This window comes from Megascapheus bottae, chromosome 5 (assembly GCF_031878675.1).
Source record: "Megascapheus bottae isolate mThoBot1 chromosome 5, mThoBot2.hap1, whole genome shotgun sequence".
Classification (NCBI taxonomy): domain Eukaryota; kingdom Metazoa; phylum Chordata; class Mammalia; order Rodentia; family Geomyidae; genus Megascapheus; species Megascapheus bottae.
The window spans coordinates 74,817,256-74,834,033 of NC_143513.1; the positions used below are offsets into that span (position 1 = coordinate 74,817,256).

General features: G+C 45.6%; 1 protein-coding gene across 2 annotated transcripts in view; it reads right to left on the reverse strand.

The window, feature by feature from the left end:
• Positions 1-16,778, reverse strand: part of Atp6v0a4 (ATPase H+ transporting V0 subunit a4) — a 57,311-nt gene that overhangs the window by 5,527 nt on the left and 35,006 nt on the right. For both annotated transcript variants that reach the window (XM_090333376.1, XM_090333377.1), the window contains 7 exons: positions 16,302-16,441; positions 14,524-14,681; positions 14,183-14,276; positions 11,240-11,358; positions 9,989-10,205; positions 8,161-8,262; positions 2,410-2,529 (listed from right to left, as the gene is read on the reverse strand). In XM_090333376.1, coding sequence (XP_090189502.1) covers positions 2,410-2,529; positions 8,161-8,262; positions 9,989-10,205; positions 11,240-11,358; positions 14,183-14,276; positions 14,524-14,681; positions 16,302-16,441 — 950 coding nt within the window. The remainder of the gene's footprint in view (positions 1-2,409; positions 2,530-8,160; positions 8,263-9,988; positions 10,206-11,239; positions 11,359-14,182; positions 14,277-14,523; positions 14,682-16,301; positions 16,442-16,778) is intronic.

Consider the following 16,778-nt stretch of genomic DNA (forward strand, 5'->3'; position numbering starts at 1 on the left):
TAGGTCATAAGAGATGAGAAAGATTCTGTTCCATTTATGGAAATAAAAAAAAGAAAGAAGCAAAGTGCTCCCCATAAAGAAAATCACTCCTAGAAGGTAGGTGGTGTAGAGTATTGTTGAGTCAGGTTTGGGAGCAAACAATGTGGCTGAAACTGAGACTTGTCAAGGTGAGGAATGACAGTGCTCAGGCAGTGAAATTTCTGGAAAGACAAGTTATAGGGAAGATAAGAAAGAAACTGGAGTTAATGAAGAGCCATAAAAGGTATCTGAGTAGAAAGTGAGAAGACAAAGTAAAGCAATGCAGGGAAGGTTCATTTGGGCACATACTAGACTAGAGGGCCTTGAAGAAAAAGAGCCAAAGCTGGGCACGGCGGCTCACACCTGTAATCCTAGCTACTCAGGAGGCTGAGTACCGAAGATCTCAGTTCAAACCCAGCCCCGGAACCTGAGACTCTTATCTCCTATTAATCATTAGAAAAGAGGAAGTGAGGCTGTGGCTCTAGGGGTTGGGCGGTAGCCTTGAGCTGAAGAGCTCAGGGGCAGCGCCCAGGCCCAGAGTTCAAGCCCCATGACCCACAAAAGAAAGAAAGAAAGATATCCAATATGGCAGCTAGCCATACAGGAATGAGAAACAGCAGGAAGGTAGCCAGGGCTCATCTTTACCTCCCGTGCTCTCTGGATGTGGGGGAAACAATGCAATCGGCCCTCAGGCAGCTCACAGTACAGCAGAAAGAATGAGCAAACTCACAGACAGCACACTGCAGCCTGGGAAGTGGCATAATCAAGACGTGTGGTGCACAGTGAGAACACAATGGTGCCAGAAACATGTGGGGTTCTGGGGCTCTTAAGCCCAAGTATCTAGAAGCGCTGACAGCACTGAAGACACTGGCGCAGGAGGAGTGCTGCCCACTCTCACCAGTTGACTGTCAGGCGACACTGGCCGTGCTCCAGAAGAAAACTGCGGCAGTCCATCATGACAGGCCCCTGAGGGTCTGCGTGAACCTGGCCACATCAGAGAGCCCAACCACAGGATCACAAGGCTAGGACAGGAATCCAGGCATGGGGGCGGGGGGGGGGGGGGCGCGGCGCACGACACCCGCCCCTAGCTGCCTGCTGTCAACCATGTCCATACAATGGGACCCCCAAGAGAACTTGGGGTGCAGAGATCCAAGGGAACTTCTTTTTTTTTTTTTTTTTTTTTTTGCCAGTCCCGGGCTTGAGCTCAGGGCCTGGGCACTATCCTTGGACTTTCTCAAGGCTAGAGCTCTACCACTTGAGCCTCTTCTTGGCTTTTTGTGTGTCTCTAGGGACAGACTGCTGTAGCTGTGGAGTTCTCCCATCCCTAGATTCTGCCCTGAGCATTTCTGGCTGGCTCTGATGTGCATCCTTCAGCTCCAGCAAAAGGGTAGTGCTTTCCGAAGGTCAGAAGTTGTTCTATGAACTACAGAACCTGGAGTCCGAGGGTTTCACCCAGTTTGTAGACAGTTGGTCTGAAGTGATGGCAGCTCTGAAGACCCCTGCCCCCAAAACAACAAACAAACAAACAAACTTGCAGCTGACAGCCCAGAGAACTATGACCTTGACCTTGGATTGCCTAAGTCCTTGTGGTGGTGGTGGTGGTGGTGGTGGTGGTGATGGCAGTGGTAATGGTGGAGAAAGAGGAGGAAGAGGAGGAGGAGGAGGAAGAAGAAAGAGGAATTTGGAAGGAGGCAGGGCAAGCCTATGCTTGTTAGTGGATGGACACTAAAGTTGCCCAAAAATGGGCAGCCAATTGGTGGGAAGGTGCAGATAGGGTGGGCCCCTATTTACCATGGCATGAAGACACATGAGAGAGTCGTCCAAGACAGGCTAGAACTGGAGGGGAAAGGTAAGTGGGTTGGCTCTGAAAATATCCCAGTAGCTATGGCAGAGCTGGCAGTGTCTGTACACACCACAGGAGAGAGGTTTTATTCTCTGAACCTGGAATCTTGGGCAATTTCCCTGCCATCTGGCCTTTTTAATTCATTACATTTACTCATCCACTCTTCAAATGAAAAAGAAAAAATCTTAGTACTGAATCCCATCAATGGAGCCATTTGTAGCATCTCTGACTCTCACAGAAAGCAGGTTTTTTATCTCAAGTCAGAAAAGAGCTCTAGGTAAACGCACCAGGCAGGATTGTGTGGTCTCAGCCAGCTGTCTCATCTGGGGACCCAGTGGCAGACATTCCCGGGGAAAGGAAAGGAGTCAGAGAACAGAGCCAGAGCCCAGGTCACATGGGAGGAGAAGACTCAAGTGAAGACTTGAGGTTCCCAGACTCCTACGGATCCCCTCAAGGCAGGCCAGAGGCTTCGTTCCAGTGACCGTGAAACCTAGACCCCACTTCCAGAATCTACACGAGTCTTCCTTGGCTGCTTCAGTTCCACATACCTCTTCCTCAAGGTCATCCTGGGCTCCGTGACCTGCTGCACAAGACTTCTGAGCAGACGGGCTGGCAGGGCCACTTTCCATGTCTCCTGTGGCATTTTCCTGGAGTGTGAAGGACTGCATCTGTGAGTAAGCAGAGGAAGAGAGGGCCAAAGTCCCCCTGAGAATTACAATAGTATGGGCAGGGGAGATGGCCTAGTGGTAGAATGTTTGCTTAGCATTCATGAAGCCCTGGGTTCAATTCCTCAGTTCCACGTATGCAGAAAAGATAAGAAGTGGTGATGTGGCTCAAGTGGTAGTAGAGTTGCTAGCCTTGAGCACAAGAAGCTCAGAGACAGTGCCCTGGCCCTGAGTTCAAGCTCCAGGACTGGCAAAAAAGAAAAAAAGAAAAGAAAAGAATTACAGCAACAGCACTGCACCTATTGAACCAGCTTTGCATCCCTAGAATGAATCCACTTTGATCCCCGTGTTATGAATTTTTTCGGTTGTTAAATTCCGTTGGCCAGAATTTTATTGAGAAGTTTTACATTGATGTTCATCAAAGAGATGGGTCTATATTTCTCTTTCTTTGGTTTAGGGATAAGGATTATGTTGGCTTCATAAATTGAGTTTGGTAGTGAGCTTTCCCTGTCTATTTTATTGAAGGGTTTAAGGAATATTGGAGTGAGTTCTTCTTACACTTGGACATAATTAAAAGGACTCTTGGCCGGACATGTGGCCTAGTGGTAGAGTGCTAGTCTACTATGCACGAAGACCTGGGTTCAACTTCTTGATACCACATATGTAGAAAAAGCCAGAAGTGGTCCTGTGGCTCAAGTAGATAGAGCTCTAGCCTTCAGAAAACCCAAGGGCAGTGCTCAAACCCTGAGTTCAAGCCCCAGGACTGGCCAAAACAAAACAAAACAGGGACTCTAAAGATTCACACAGTTGAGAGCAAAGGAGGACAGTCCTAGGAGAAGATCACAAGGGCTCAGTAGATATATGCATATGATCTTGTGAAATGATGCTCATCAAAATGAACTCCAAGATATGGAAATAAAGAGGTTTTTTTTAAATTGTACTGTCTGTGATTCTTATGCTTTCTCTCTTTTTTCCTTTGGTTTTGTCCTCTTTGTTGCTTGTACAGAAAGTTATCTGATTTGGGGAAGGGAACAGGAAGTGTGGAAACAGTGAGACAAAGGGTAAACCAATCCAGCAGTGACACTCACTGGTGCTGTGTTGGAAATAAACTAGACAATTTGGTGGTGTGGCGGGGAGCGGGAAATGGGGAGAGAATGAGAGAGGAGCTATACTGTTCAAAAAGAAATGTACTCATTATCTGAGCTGTGTCACTGTCACCCTCTGTACATCACCTTTACATTAAAGTATAATAACATCCAAGGATCGCAGTCCAAAGCCAGCCCAGGCACCAACATCCCTGGGACTCTTATCTCCAGTTAATCCCCCAAAAACCATAAGTGGGGCTGTGGCTCAAGGGGCAGGGTGGTAGCCTTGAGCTGAAGAGCTCAGGGACAATGCCCAGGCCCAGCGTTCAAGTCCCATGACCAACAAATTTAAAAAAGTAAAATAAAATAACAGTACCATCTCACATGAAAGTTCTTAAATATTAGCTCTAAGCCAGGTGTGGTGGCACAAGGTTGTAATTCCAACCCTTGGAATGCTGAGGCAGGGACACTGAGTCCAAGCTACAAAGCAAGACACTATCTCAAAAAAAAAAAAAAATCTAAAAAATAGCCAGGCGAGGTAGCTCATACCTGTAGTCCTAACTACTCAGGAGGCTGAGATCTGAGGATCTCAGTTTAAAGCCAGCCAGGGCACTAAAGAACATGAGACTCTTATCTCCAATTAACCACAAGAAAACAAGAAGTGCTGTGGCTCAAGGGGTAGGGCGGTAGCCTTGAGCTGAAGAGCTCGGGAACAATGCCCGCCCTGAATTCAAGCCCCACAACAACAACAAAAAAAAGTCTAAAAAGTTGGGGCTGAGAGTTTGCCCTGGGGTAAGAGTTCTAGCCTAGCATACATGAAGACCTGGGTTCAACTCCACGATACTACAGGCATAGAGAGAGCCAGAAATGGTGTTATGGATCAAGTGGTAGAGCTCTAGCCTTCAGAAAACCCAAGGGCAATATCCAGGCCCTGAGTTCAAGCCCCAGGACTTGCAAAACAAAATTAGCTAACAAAAAACCTAAAAAGTTAGCTAGGTCCTGGTCTAAACTCATCTCACTGAGCCTTAAAAACAACTATTTTATATACATCTACTTATCAGCATATTTTATAGAGAATTAAAGTAGCACAGAAAAGTTGAGAACTGTGTCCAGTGCCACACAGCTGGTAAAGTTAGTGACAAGATCCAAACCCAGGAGCCCAGCTGCAGAGTGTGAGCTTTCACTCCACTGTACTCTGGAAACTGTTCTTTATGCATCAAAGAACCCTACTGTTAAAAGAAACATACCCTGCAGAGCACGCACTCAAGGCTAACTTCTGTAATCCTAGCTGCGCAGGAGGCTGAGATCTGAAGACTGTGGTTTGAAGCCAGTCTGGGATGCTAAATCTGTGACTCTATTTCCAATTAATCACCAAAAATCTGGAAATGAAGATGTGGCTCAATTGGTAGAGTACCAGGTTTGAGGGCAAGGGGAAAAAAAATTAAGAGGCTCTGAGTTCAAGTTCTAGTAGTGAAACAGAGAGAGAGAAAAAGGAGGAAGGGAAGAAGGGAGGGAGGGAGAAAGGAAAGGAGGGAGGGAGGGAGGGAAAAAAACATCCCGTCATCAGTTGTATCTATGGGTAAAATTACTAAGATCAATAACTTTCTCAACACAAATACTGTCTTGAAAGTAAAAACATTATGCTACAGAACAGCTTGAGGGGTGGGGGAGGGGACACAGAAGAGGCGCTGGGAATGTGGCTTAGTGGTGGAGTGCTTGCCTAGCATGAATGAAGCCCCGGGTTTGATTCCTCAGTACCACATAAGCAGAAAAAGCAGGAGGTGGTGCTATGGCTCAAATGGTAGAGTACAAGCCCTTAGCAAAAGAATCTCAGGGACAGTGCCCAGGCCCTGAGTTCAAGCCCCAGGAATTACACACACACACACGCACACACACACACACACACACACACACACACACACACACACACACACAGCACAGAACCCTAGGCAGTTATTTTTGAGTTCAGCCTGGCTATTTGAATGTTAACATGGCTAAGTATCCAATGTCTGGAATGCTTAGAACCAGACATATTTAAAATGTTGATGATGTTCAGATTTTGGAATATCTGCACAACTATGTGCAAATATTATATATTATGTATTTATATGTATGTACATTATACCATATACATGTATTATGAAGGGAAATGAACAACATGTTTTGTCCACTTACATTTTAACGATGTAAAGATACAGGAGATGAGGTGTGGCCTTTGCCGCTCATGGTGTCATGGCGTCATGTTGTACCTCAGAATGGTTCTGACACATTCCAGGTTTTGCATTTTCAGCTCAGGCATCCTTAACATTAACTTCTTTCCAGTCATTGCGTGTGAGTGACTCTAAATGTCCCACACCACAAGTAAGCACCATTTCTTTTCTTTTTTGAACTCAGGGCTCACTTGCTAGGCCTATGCTCTACCCCTTGAGTCCTGCCCTCGGCCCTTTTCTTTCTTCAGCAGATCTGCAGGGCACTGAGCAAGGGTAAAATTAGAAGTTTACATGCCAGGTGTTTAAATATTTAATAGTCATAATCCAAGCCAACAAGCTACGTCTTTTGTCATACAGAATGTATGACTATGTTATTTCTCATCTCTTTTGTTGTCCCTTGGTTATTCTCGTATTGTTACAGTATCTTACCTTGTAATGTGGTATATTGTATAGGGGGTGGGGGGAGAGAAATGGGGACAAAAACATGAGGAGGGGTATCAATGTGTGTGATCTGGTGAGTATAACTGTAACCCTTCTATTAATTACAATAAAAATTTTAAAAACTTAAGATATAAATCAAGCCAACAAATCTTAAATAAAATATGCTCTAATCGCTTAGCTTGATAAATAAGAGCTCATAAGAACGTAGAGGTCAGTGTGGAGCTTTGATCTCTCTTCAGAAGAGGTATGTGTAAATGAGTGCTATGTAGTATCATCTGGTTTGTTTGTCATTTTGTGGGGAGGGCCTTGGGAATAATAGCCAACCATATTACCACTGAGTAGCAATCTCATCCTGGGACTTTGAACTTGAACCCAGCTTTCCAAGTTCTTCTAAACTAGTCCTCTCTGACTTCATTGTCTTGACCTCTCCTTGATTAACAAAACAAAATACTTGTTGCCGACCCTTTTATATTCCACAGAAATTACAGGTGAGATCAATAGCCAACACAGATGTAGAATTTAATCGGAAAATATTTCTAACCATTTAAGGCATTCATGATCTCAGTACAGTCCATTTAATCCTTCTCACTTAAAGAGGAAAGAAGGAATAAAGTCAGGTGGTGACTCAAATGTCCTGGGGAGGGTTAATCTCCCTAAATCCTATTTGTTGTAAGCTGTTATTAAGTGCTTCAGCACTCCCAGGTAAATCTGAGCCTCCCAGCAGTGTCACAAAAGGAAAAGGTGGACTGAAATGAATATTTAGCAACAGGAAGAAAATCATCTATAAATAAAGAGCTGACTTATTTCAAGTGTTTACCTCTCTCTTTTTTAAGTTTTAAAATTATTTTTTCCTTTTAAAATATTTCTTTCAAACACATTTCTCTACCCTTTCCATGGGCTATTTAACATCTTTTTAAAAACTGTATGGTATTGTCAGAGTGATGTATAGAAGGGTGACAGTTACATTCGTCAGGTTGTGGGAAGTGTTTACCTCCCTGGTTCTACAATGCAATTTACAACATAATGTAGTGAAATCTTAGAACTCTAAGAAATCTTTACTATTCATTAAAGAAGTAAAACTTAATTAAAATGCTCATATGTTCCACTAATAAAACAATCCAATGAGCTGGGAAACACAAAGCCGTGGGTTCCCTTCCTTGGTACCACATACACAGAAAAAGCTGAAACTAATGCTGTGGCTCAAGCGTTAGAGTGCAGGCCTTGAGCAAAAGAAGCGCAGAGACAGTGCCTAGGCCCTGAGTTCAAGCCTCAGGACTGGCAAAAAAAAAAATCTAAAATAAATAAATAAGTAAATAAATAAAACAAGTTTAGACCCTTGTAAATCATGAACTACCACGAGACAGCACCCACACATCCTAAGCAGAGTCTTTGGAACCAAGATCTAATGTGTTAGAGCCAGGCACTAGTGACTCACACCTGCAGTCCAGCTGTTCATGAGGCTGAGGTCTGAGGCTCATGGTTAGAAGCCAGGTTGGGCAGGAAAGTTCCTGAGATCCTTATCTCCAACTGACCACCAGAAAGCTGGACGTGGAGGTGTGGCACAAGTGTTAGAGATAAGGGACACTCGAGATTCAGTGTGTTAGAGAAGAATAAGATTCTTGTGCTGGAAATTAGCCAGGCATAATGGCTCATTCCTGTAATCACAGCTATTCAGGACGCAGCAGGAGCCAGCCCACACAGAAAAGTCCTCCAAAGTGCTGGGCTGGAGGTACGGTTTGCGTGGCACAGCACCAACGTGAAGCAAAAAAAGCTAAGCAACCGCACCCAAGACTTGAGTTCAAGCCCCAGCACCAACACACACACACACACACACACACACACACACACACACACACACACACTCACCCGCAGTGGACAGATGTAAGGCTGGCCCTCACCTGGGACTTCCGGTGCTTGGCTCTGAGCACGAAGGGCTTGATGAGCAGCATCCAGGGCACAGCGATCAGCGCCATCACCACAAAGAACGTCTGGACTTCTTGCTGCAAGATCAACCCGGGATGAAACCACAGCACCATGCGCCGTGCGCCCCAGTGGTGAGTCCAGCTGCACCCCGCCTGGTTGTGGGGGCCAGGGCATGGGGCCAGCCTGGGGTACCCGCCACCCACGACGCAGTGACAGGGTGCTCCATGGCTTCTCTCCCACACCCATAGGGTGCAGAGCCCCTGCTTAGCTGTGGTCCTCATCATTCGGCCCCTGCCCCTTGACCCTGGGTTTGAGATGGGAAAAAAAAGGCCGACCCCGGGCCTCACCAGGCCATTCTGAGACAGTCTTGGGTCAATTTGTATTCAGTCCATGATTTTTATTTTATTGTATTTTGTGCCAGTGCTGGGGCTTGAACTCAGGGCCTTGCACTTTCCCTTAGCGTCTTCACATAAAGCCGTCCAAGTAATTATTCACTGAGTTCTTTTATCTAATTCTGGGGGACAGTTACAGTTTTTCAAAAGAGAATATGGCTGGCTCTCCATAGTTTACAGGATCGCCTGAGTTTGGTTCTGTAGAAAAGGAGAGACTGGTGAGGGGAGTTTGGCCTAGTGGTAAGAGTGCTTGCCTACCATGCAGGAAGACAGGGGAGCGGGGGTTGATTCCTCCGTGCCATATACATAGAAAAACGCTGGAAGTGGTGCTGTGGCTCAAGTGGTAAAGCTCTAACCTTGAGAAAAAGCCCAAGGACAGTGCTCAGGCCCTGAGTTCAAGGCCCAGGACTGGCAAAAAAAAAAAAAAGGAAAGGAAAGACTAGTTTTCTTTTCTTTTCTTTTTTATGGTTTAAGACCAGAACTTGAACTTGGTACCTGATGCTTTTGCATACTAGGCTAGCACTCTGCCAACTGAGCCACGCCTCCAGCCCCAAAAATGGTTTCCTAGAAACTTACAACCAGTATAAAAGAGAGGTGCTCCTCATATTCATTCTATTTCAATTTTCTTTCCTATGACCCTCAGCTAAAGTCTGCTTTTAAAAATAAATAAATAGAGCCAGGAGTTTGGCCTAGTGGTAGAGTGCTTGCCTAGCATGCACGAAGACCCGGGTTCAATTCCTCAGTACCACATACATAGAAAAAAGCTGGAAGTGGTGCTGAGGCTCAAGTGGTAGAGCTCTAGCCTTGAGAAAGTCCAAGGACAGTGCTCAGGCCCTGAGCTCAAGCCCAGGATTGGCAAAAATAAATAAATAACTACATAAAGCAGTGTGTGTATACATGTGTATGTATGTATGTGCGCTAGTACTAGGGCTTAAACTCAGGCCTTGCACTCTCTCTTAAGCTTCTCCACTCATGGCTGGTGCTCTACCACTTGAGCCACACCCAATTCCACTTCCAGCTTTTTGCTGGTTAATTGAAGATAACAATTTTTCTGTCTTGGCTGGCTTTCAGCCATGATCCTCTGATCTTAGTCTCATGAGCAACTAGGATTATAAGCATGAGATGCTGGCACCTAGCTTGGAAGCAGCATTTTTTTGTGGGGGTCATGGGGCTTGAACTAGTCCTGGGCACTGTCCCTAAGTTCTTCAGCTCAAGGCTACCATCCTACCCTTAAGCCACAGCCCCATTTCCAGTTTTCCAGAGGTTAATTGGAGATAAGAGTCTCAGGTCCTTTTGTGCCTGGGCTGGCTTTGAACCTTGATCCTCAGATCTCAGCCTCCTGAGTAGCTTGGATTACAGGTGGGAGCCACCGTGCCCTGCTAAAAGCAATGTTTTTAACAAGCCTGCGTACCTGGTGGCTGTACAGGGGTGGGTTGGAGGGGTCATCATAGTCAAACAGAAACATGTTGATGAAGTGGATGAGGATGCTGGGGGCATGCTGGGATACGTGGGCATCATACTGGCACCATTTGAAGATGATCATGAACACCAGGTAGCCAAACAGGCTCAGGATAAAGATCATCTCTGGGATAAACTGCAGGAGGATGTTCATTATTTTCCTGAAGAATCTGGGGGAGAAACATGGACACCGAAGACAGAGCACAAAAGGAACATTACTACTGATGGCCTCTTCCCAAAGCGCAGAAGGTTCATTTCCTTTTTCCTGAGCACTCTGGAGAGACAGCAGCATCCCCCTGGCAGACAGCGCCACATGTGCACCGAACAGAAATGATAGGAAATGTGGTAAGTGTTTCTGTACCAAGCATTCAGAGAAAGCTGGGTACCAGTGGCTTGTGCCTATAATCTTACCTAGTTAGAAAGCTGACATGTGAGGATTGCAATTGAAACCAACCCGAGCAGAAAAGTCCATTGAGATTCATATCCCCAGTTAACCAACAAAAAGTTGGAAGCAGAGGCATGGCTTAAGTGGTGGAGCACCATTCTTAAGCAAAAATAAAAAGCCAAGGGAGCTGAGTGCCAGTGGCTCATGCCTATAATCCTAGCTACTCAGGAGGCTTAGATCTGGGATCATTTGAAGCCAGCCAGGGCAGGAAAGTCCATGAGACTCATCTCCAATTAATCACAGAAAAAAACAGAAGTGGTGCTGTGGTTCAAGTGGTAGAGCTTCAACCTTGAGCAAAACGGAGCTCAGGGACAGCATCCAGGCCCAGTGTTCAAGTCCCACAGACAGCAAAAAAAGCCAAGGCATGAGCCCTGAGTTGGTATACACACACACAGAAAAAGTCGACGGTGAGGAAGCAGAGAAGAAAAGAAGAAAGGAAAAGGAGGCAAAGACAGAGACAGAGGAAGCGGGACAGCAGGTGGTATGCAGAATGCCAGGGACATGCTGGCCAGAAGTTACACAGTCTTTCTTGGCTCATTGCTTGCGGGCTAAGCCTGAACAAAGCACCTGCCTTGCAGGTGGTTCCATGTGAACGGGGGATTATTTTTGACGGACTACTTAGAAGAGAGTTACCTCTGGCCACACAGGGAAGCATAGCCCCCAAAGGCAGAGGTTTGCACAGACAAATGGCCGTGTTGGTGACTCCACCCCTCACAGACACTGCTGTCAGATCCCTGGCAGGTAACCCCAGAAACTTACATGTGATTGAAGAGGCTGAGAACAACGCCAAAAATCATTTGCACAATTCCAAGGATAACTGACATCTTCATTTTGTAAGAGTTCAAAAAGGTGAGTTTGTTTGAAGCCAGGTTCCAAATCTGGGTAAGAAACAGGACAAGAATACATGAATGCAGGACACTGGGAACTCAGGTCTATAATCCTAGCTACCCAAGAGCTGAGATCTGTGGATCTGATTCAAAGCCAGCCAGGACAGACAAATCTGAGACACTCTTTTTTATTTTTTTTTTTTTTTTTTTTTTTTTTTTTGCCAGTCCTGGGCTTAGGGCCCAGGGCTTGAGCACTGTCCTTGGACTTTTCTCAAGGCTAGAGCTCTACCACTTGAGCTTCAGCACCACTTCCGCTTTTAGCTATGTATGTGGTAGGTACCGAGGAATTCGAACCCGGGTCTTCATGCATGCTAGGCAAGCACTTAACCACTAGGCCAAACTCCCGGCCCCTCAAAACACATTTTAAAAGAAAATATCTACTCAGTTTTATTTATTTGCTTGTTGTATCCTAGTCAACTAGATGTGGGATGAATAAGAACAAAGGAGATTCCAGGGGCTTATGCCTAAGCTCCTGATAAGGAGACAAGCTCCATGGGGGTGATGGCTTATGCCTGTAATCCTAGCTACTTAGGAGGCTGAGATCTGAGGATCATGGTTCAGAGCCAGCCCTCTAAAGTCTGTGAGACTTGAATTAACCACCAGAAACCTGGAAGTGGTGCTAAAACTCAAGGGGTAGTGGTGGTAGCTTTGAGCTGAAGAGCTCAGGGACCGCACCCAGGCCCAGAGTTCAAGTCCTCACATACTAACAAAAAAAAGGAGTCAAGCTCAAGATGACCCATCACATTCTGCCATAAGGGAAAAAAAAAAAAAAACTTTTATTTCAGCATCTCACCCTTTCCTTCATCTTGACTTTTTCCCTTCTGAGTTTCTCCCTTTTCTATCTTGTTAGCAGAAGACAAAATTTCATGTGAAGGAGTCATTCTAAACCATTGACTTTAAAATGTACATTTCTACATGCACCTCTGCCTGACCATGGCGGATGGGGTTTATGATGACACGGATATGAAAGGCAGAGCGATGAAATTCAAAGCAAAGGGAGATGGTGAGAGGCTAACATGCTGACCACCACTGCACTCCACTCCACCTCACTGCTTAGAGAGCATCACATGGCTTTGTCCAAAGGTAAGGCTTTCTGTTCTACAAATAGAGCAACACGCATTTAGTTCTAATGCTTCACGCATATGAGTCAGCATTCAAGGATTTGACCTGGTTTGTAAAACTAAGAACACAGGTCAAATGCCAGTGACTCACACCTGTAATCCCAGCTACTCAGGAGGCTGAGAAAACTGAGCTCAGATCCAGGTTCAAAGACATCCACGGTAGGAAAGTCCATGAAACTCACATCTACAATTAACCAGCAAAAAATACCTGACCCAACTGGTAGATGGAGCACCACCTTGGGCAGAAAAAGTTAAAGGGCAGAGCCCAGGCCCTGAGCTCTCTGCTTCCATCCCACCAAGAGAAGCTGAGAATTAAAACATGAATGCCAAGCATCTGCCAAGTGCAAGTCTAGCCTGCTCAGATCCATTTGGAGCACAAGGCTGCCCCCTGATGGCAGAATGTGATGGGTCATCTTGAGCTTGACTCCTTTTTTTGTTAGTAGTGGGACTTGAACTCTGGGCCTGGGCATTGTCCCTGAGCTCTTCAGCTCAAAGCTACCACCCTACCCCTTGAGTTTTAGCACCACTTCCAGGTTTCTGGTGGTTAATTCAAGTCTCACAGACTTTAGGGCTGGCTCTGAACCATGATCCTCAGATCTCAGCCTCCTAAGTAGCTAGGATTACAGGCATAAGCCATCACCCCATGGAGCTTGTCTCCTTATCAGGAGCTTAGGCATAAGCCCCTGGAATCTCCTTTGTTCTTATTCATCCCACATCTAGTTGACTAGGATACAACAAGCAAATAAATAAAACTGAGTAGATATTTTCTTTTAAAATGTGTTTTGAGGGGCCGGGAGTTTGGCCTAGTGGTTAAAGTGCTTGCCTAGCATGCATGAAGACCCGGGTTCGATTCCTCGGTACCACATACATAGATAAAAGCCGGAAGTGGTGCTGAAGCTCAAGTGGTAGAGCTCTAGCCTTGAGAAAGTCCAAGGATAGTGCTCAGACCCTGAGCTCAAGCCCAGGACTAGAAAAAAAAAATGTGTTTTGATACAATTAAAACAAAAGCAAAAGCAAATCCTTTGTTTATTAGAAAACAAGCAGAAAATGTTGCCAGGCACTGGTGATTCATGTTTGTAATCCTAGCTATTTGGGAGGCTAAGACCTGAGAATCATAGTTCCAAGCCAGCAAAGGAAGAAAGGTATGAGACTCTTATTTCCAGTTAACCACCAGAAAGCCAGAAGTAGAGGTGTGGCTCAAATGACAGAACACTCACCTTAGGTTAAAAGGCCAAGTAAGAATGTGAGGCCATGAATTCAAGCCCCAGTACCCACACTTAATAGACAGACAGACAGACAGACAGACAGATGGATGGGAGAAATGCACCCCCCTGAGGGAAAACACCAAAGAAGAGGCCTGAATAGATGCAATATAGCTTATGTAATACATATATATTTCCTAGGTAACCAGGGCTTTTCAGAAAAACAATCACTAGCCTAAACCCTAGTGGAATGGCAGAAGGATGTTGAAGGCTACAGGGAAAAGACCAGAGGGGTGAGGCTGAGGAGAACAAGGAGGGATGGTACTTGAACCCAGTGCCACCTGTCATAAAATCCTCTGGTTCATTTTCATCCATCTCATCCCAAGATTATGGAACTAATGTGCTCTAGTCCTTCTTCCTCCTCTATTCAGAGAACTTCTCCACAGCACATTCTATACAACCAGTGTATGTTATCCAAGAAGACATTGTTACCGGATCAATCCCAAATGGGTATGGATTTCCAGAATATACGCCTGGAACAGTTGGGTTCAGTTGTAAGTAGGTATTTGCCTCCAGTACATGAGTGCTACAGAGAAAGAGAAAAATAAAACAAAATCAAATAAATCAATGAACCATCAGAGGGGGGGAAGAATAATCTAACTTCCTCAGTCGGGATCTTGTAGAATAACCAAAGTCCAACATGTTACTTTAAGTCATTCAGCCCTTAAAGAAGAGAGAGGGGAGGGGAAGGGAGAGAAGGGGTTATTGACTGACTTTGCCAGTACACCAGGTAAGACTCTTATGGATTAGGAAGAGCCAGGCTGTGCACTTACTTCCAGGTGCCATTCCTAAACATGGCCTGGACACTCCAAGAAGACCCGAAGATGTTGAAGGACTTGGAGAAGCAGTCGTTGTAGATCAGACCCGTGTAAATGGAGAAAATTCCCATGAGGAGGATCAGGTAGCGCCCGTGAAAGAAGGTATTCCAGATCTGGGTCCAGGAAACGGGAGACAGGTATGAGTCTCTGGAGATGCATGAGGGGTGGGCCCACTTACCGGGAGGGCACACTGGGCAAGGGCAATGTGTGTGTGTGTGTGTGTGTGTGTGTGTGTGTGTGTGTGTGTGTGTGTGTCTCTCTCTCTCTCTCTCTCTCTCTCTTTCTCTCTCTCTCTCTCTCTCACACACACACACACACACAGCCTGATTGTACAGTACACTGGGGTCTTCTATTACAAAGTTGAGTATCTGGCTATGTATTGAAGCAGAACTTTGCAACTCACTTGCAATATTTCCCCTAGAAAACAACCTCCGTTAAGCTGGTGGTGGTTTGCCTTTGCATCTAGTTGACTCATTCCCATGTCACTGAGCTAACACTAACCAATTCCACCAGCAACTGAAGTGGCAGCCATTCTTATAATTCATAGCACAGCTAAAGGCATGCTTGCCTTGTCAAATGTATTAACATGGGTGTTGGTGAGACTCTTATCTCCAATAAACTACCACAAAGCTGGAAGTGGAGCTGTGGTCTAGTGGAAAAACACTAGCCATGAGCAAAAGAAGCTCCCAGACAGTACCCAGGCCCTGAGTTCAAGCTTCAGGACTGGCACAAAGGTTAAAAAAAGGAAGCTAAAATTCTCATGCTCTCCATGATGAATATTTTTCAAATTTCTGAAATTATGAATAAGCACATATACAAAAAATAGGAAGATACTTATTATTTTTCTCTAGGTGGTTAGACTATAGTGCTTTCTGGATTTTTACTATGCATAGGCATGATTTTTTATAATCATAAAAAAGTGCTAGAAAAAACTAAAGGGGGGTAGAGGTGTAGCTTAGTGGTACAATGTATAGCTCATGAAGCCCTGAGTTCGGGCCACAGCACCACGAAGGAAAAAAAAAAATTAATAAAAGAGGCCAGGCACCAGTGGCTCAGACCTGTGATCCTAGCTCCTCCAGAGACCTAAAGTTTCTGATTTGAAACCAGTTGGGCAAGAAAGTCCAGGAGTTTCTTATCTTGAATTAAACAGCAAAATGCTAGAAGTGGAGATGTGGTTCGAGTGTTAGGGTCTTGAGCAAAAGGAGCCAGGCGATGGTGGCTTATACCTACAATCTTAGCTATTCAGGAGACTGAGATCTGAGGATTATGATTAAAAGTCAGACTGGACAGGAAAGTCTGTGGGACTCTCGTCTCTAGTTATCCATCAAAAAGCCAGAAATGGCATGGTAGCTCAAAGTGGTAGAGCACTAGCCTTGAGCACAACAGCTCAGGGGCAGCATCCAGATCCTGAGTTCAAGCTACAGGACTGAAAAGAAAAAAGAAAAAGAGCTCAAGGATACAACAAGGCCCTGGACTGGAACACATAAACACACAAAACAAAGATTAAGAAGAGTCAACCAAAAAAACCCGGATGTTCTGAATGGAATCCACCAACCTAGCCAAAGAAGCTATATCTCTGGCCAGTGGTTTAGTGTTGAATTTTGGTTCTTCTCTCACTTTACAGCTCCCTTTCTTCTGTCCAGCCGTGTGTGTGTGTGTGTGTGTGTGTGTGTGTGTGTGTGTGTGTGTGTGTGTGTGTGCTCTCCTGCTCCCAGCAGCCCTTGGGCACCCACCTCACTGCTACTCTTCTGGGCGAGCAAGCTTCTCTCATTGATCACCATCCACAGCGCGGCCATCAGCATAACCACCCCATGTCCGCAGTCCCCGAACATCACCGCAAACAGGAAGGGGAAGGTGATGATGGTGTAGGGAGCTGGGGGGAGGGGAGGAAACAGCCTGAGACGCTGGACCCAGCTCCCTCCACCCCATCACAGCCCCTCCGCTTCCCGTGCCTCTTGATTGTCTTCCCTCTCGGTCCCAACCCACACCCTGGCCTGGCTCCCACAGGCCCACGAGTGGAAATTCTTCCACACTATACACCTGCCAGACCCAGAGAGATTTCCTCAAGGTCATAAGATTTAAAAAGAATTTTCTGTCAGGTTCACATCTGTAATCCTAGCTACTCAGGAGGCTGAGGTCTGAGTGGAGGCGTGGTCCAAGTGGTAGAGCACCAGTCTTGAGCAGAAAAGCGAAACAACACAACAAAGCCC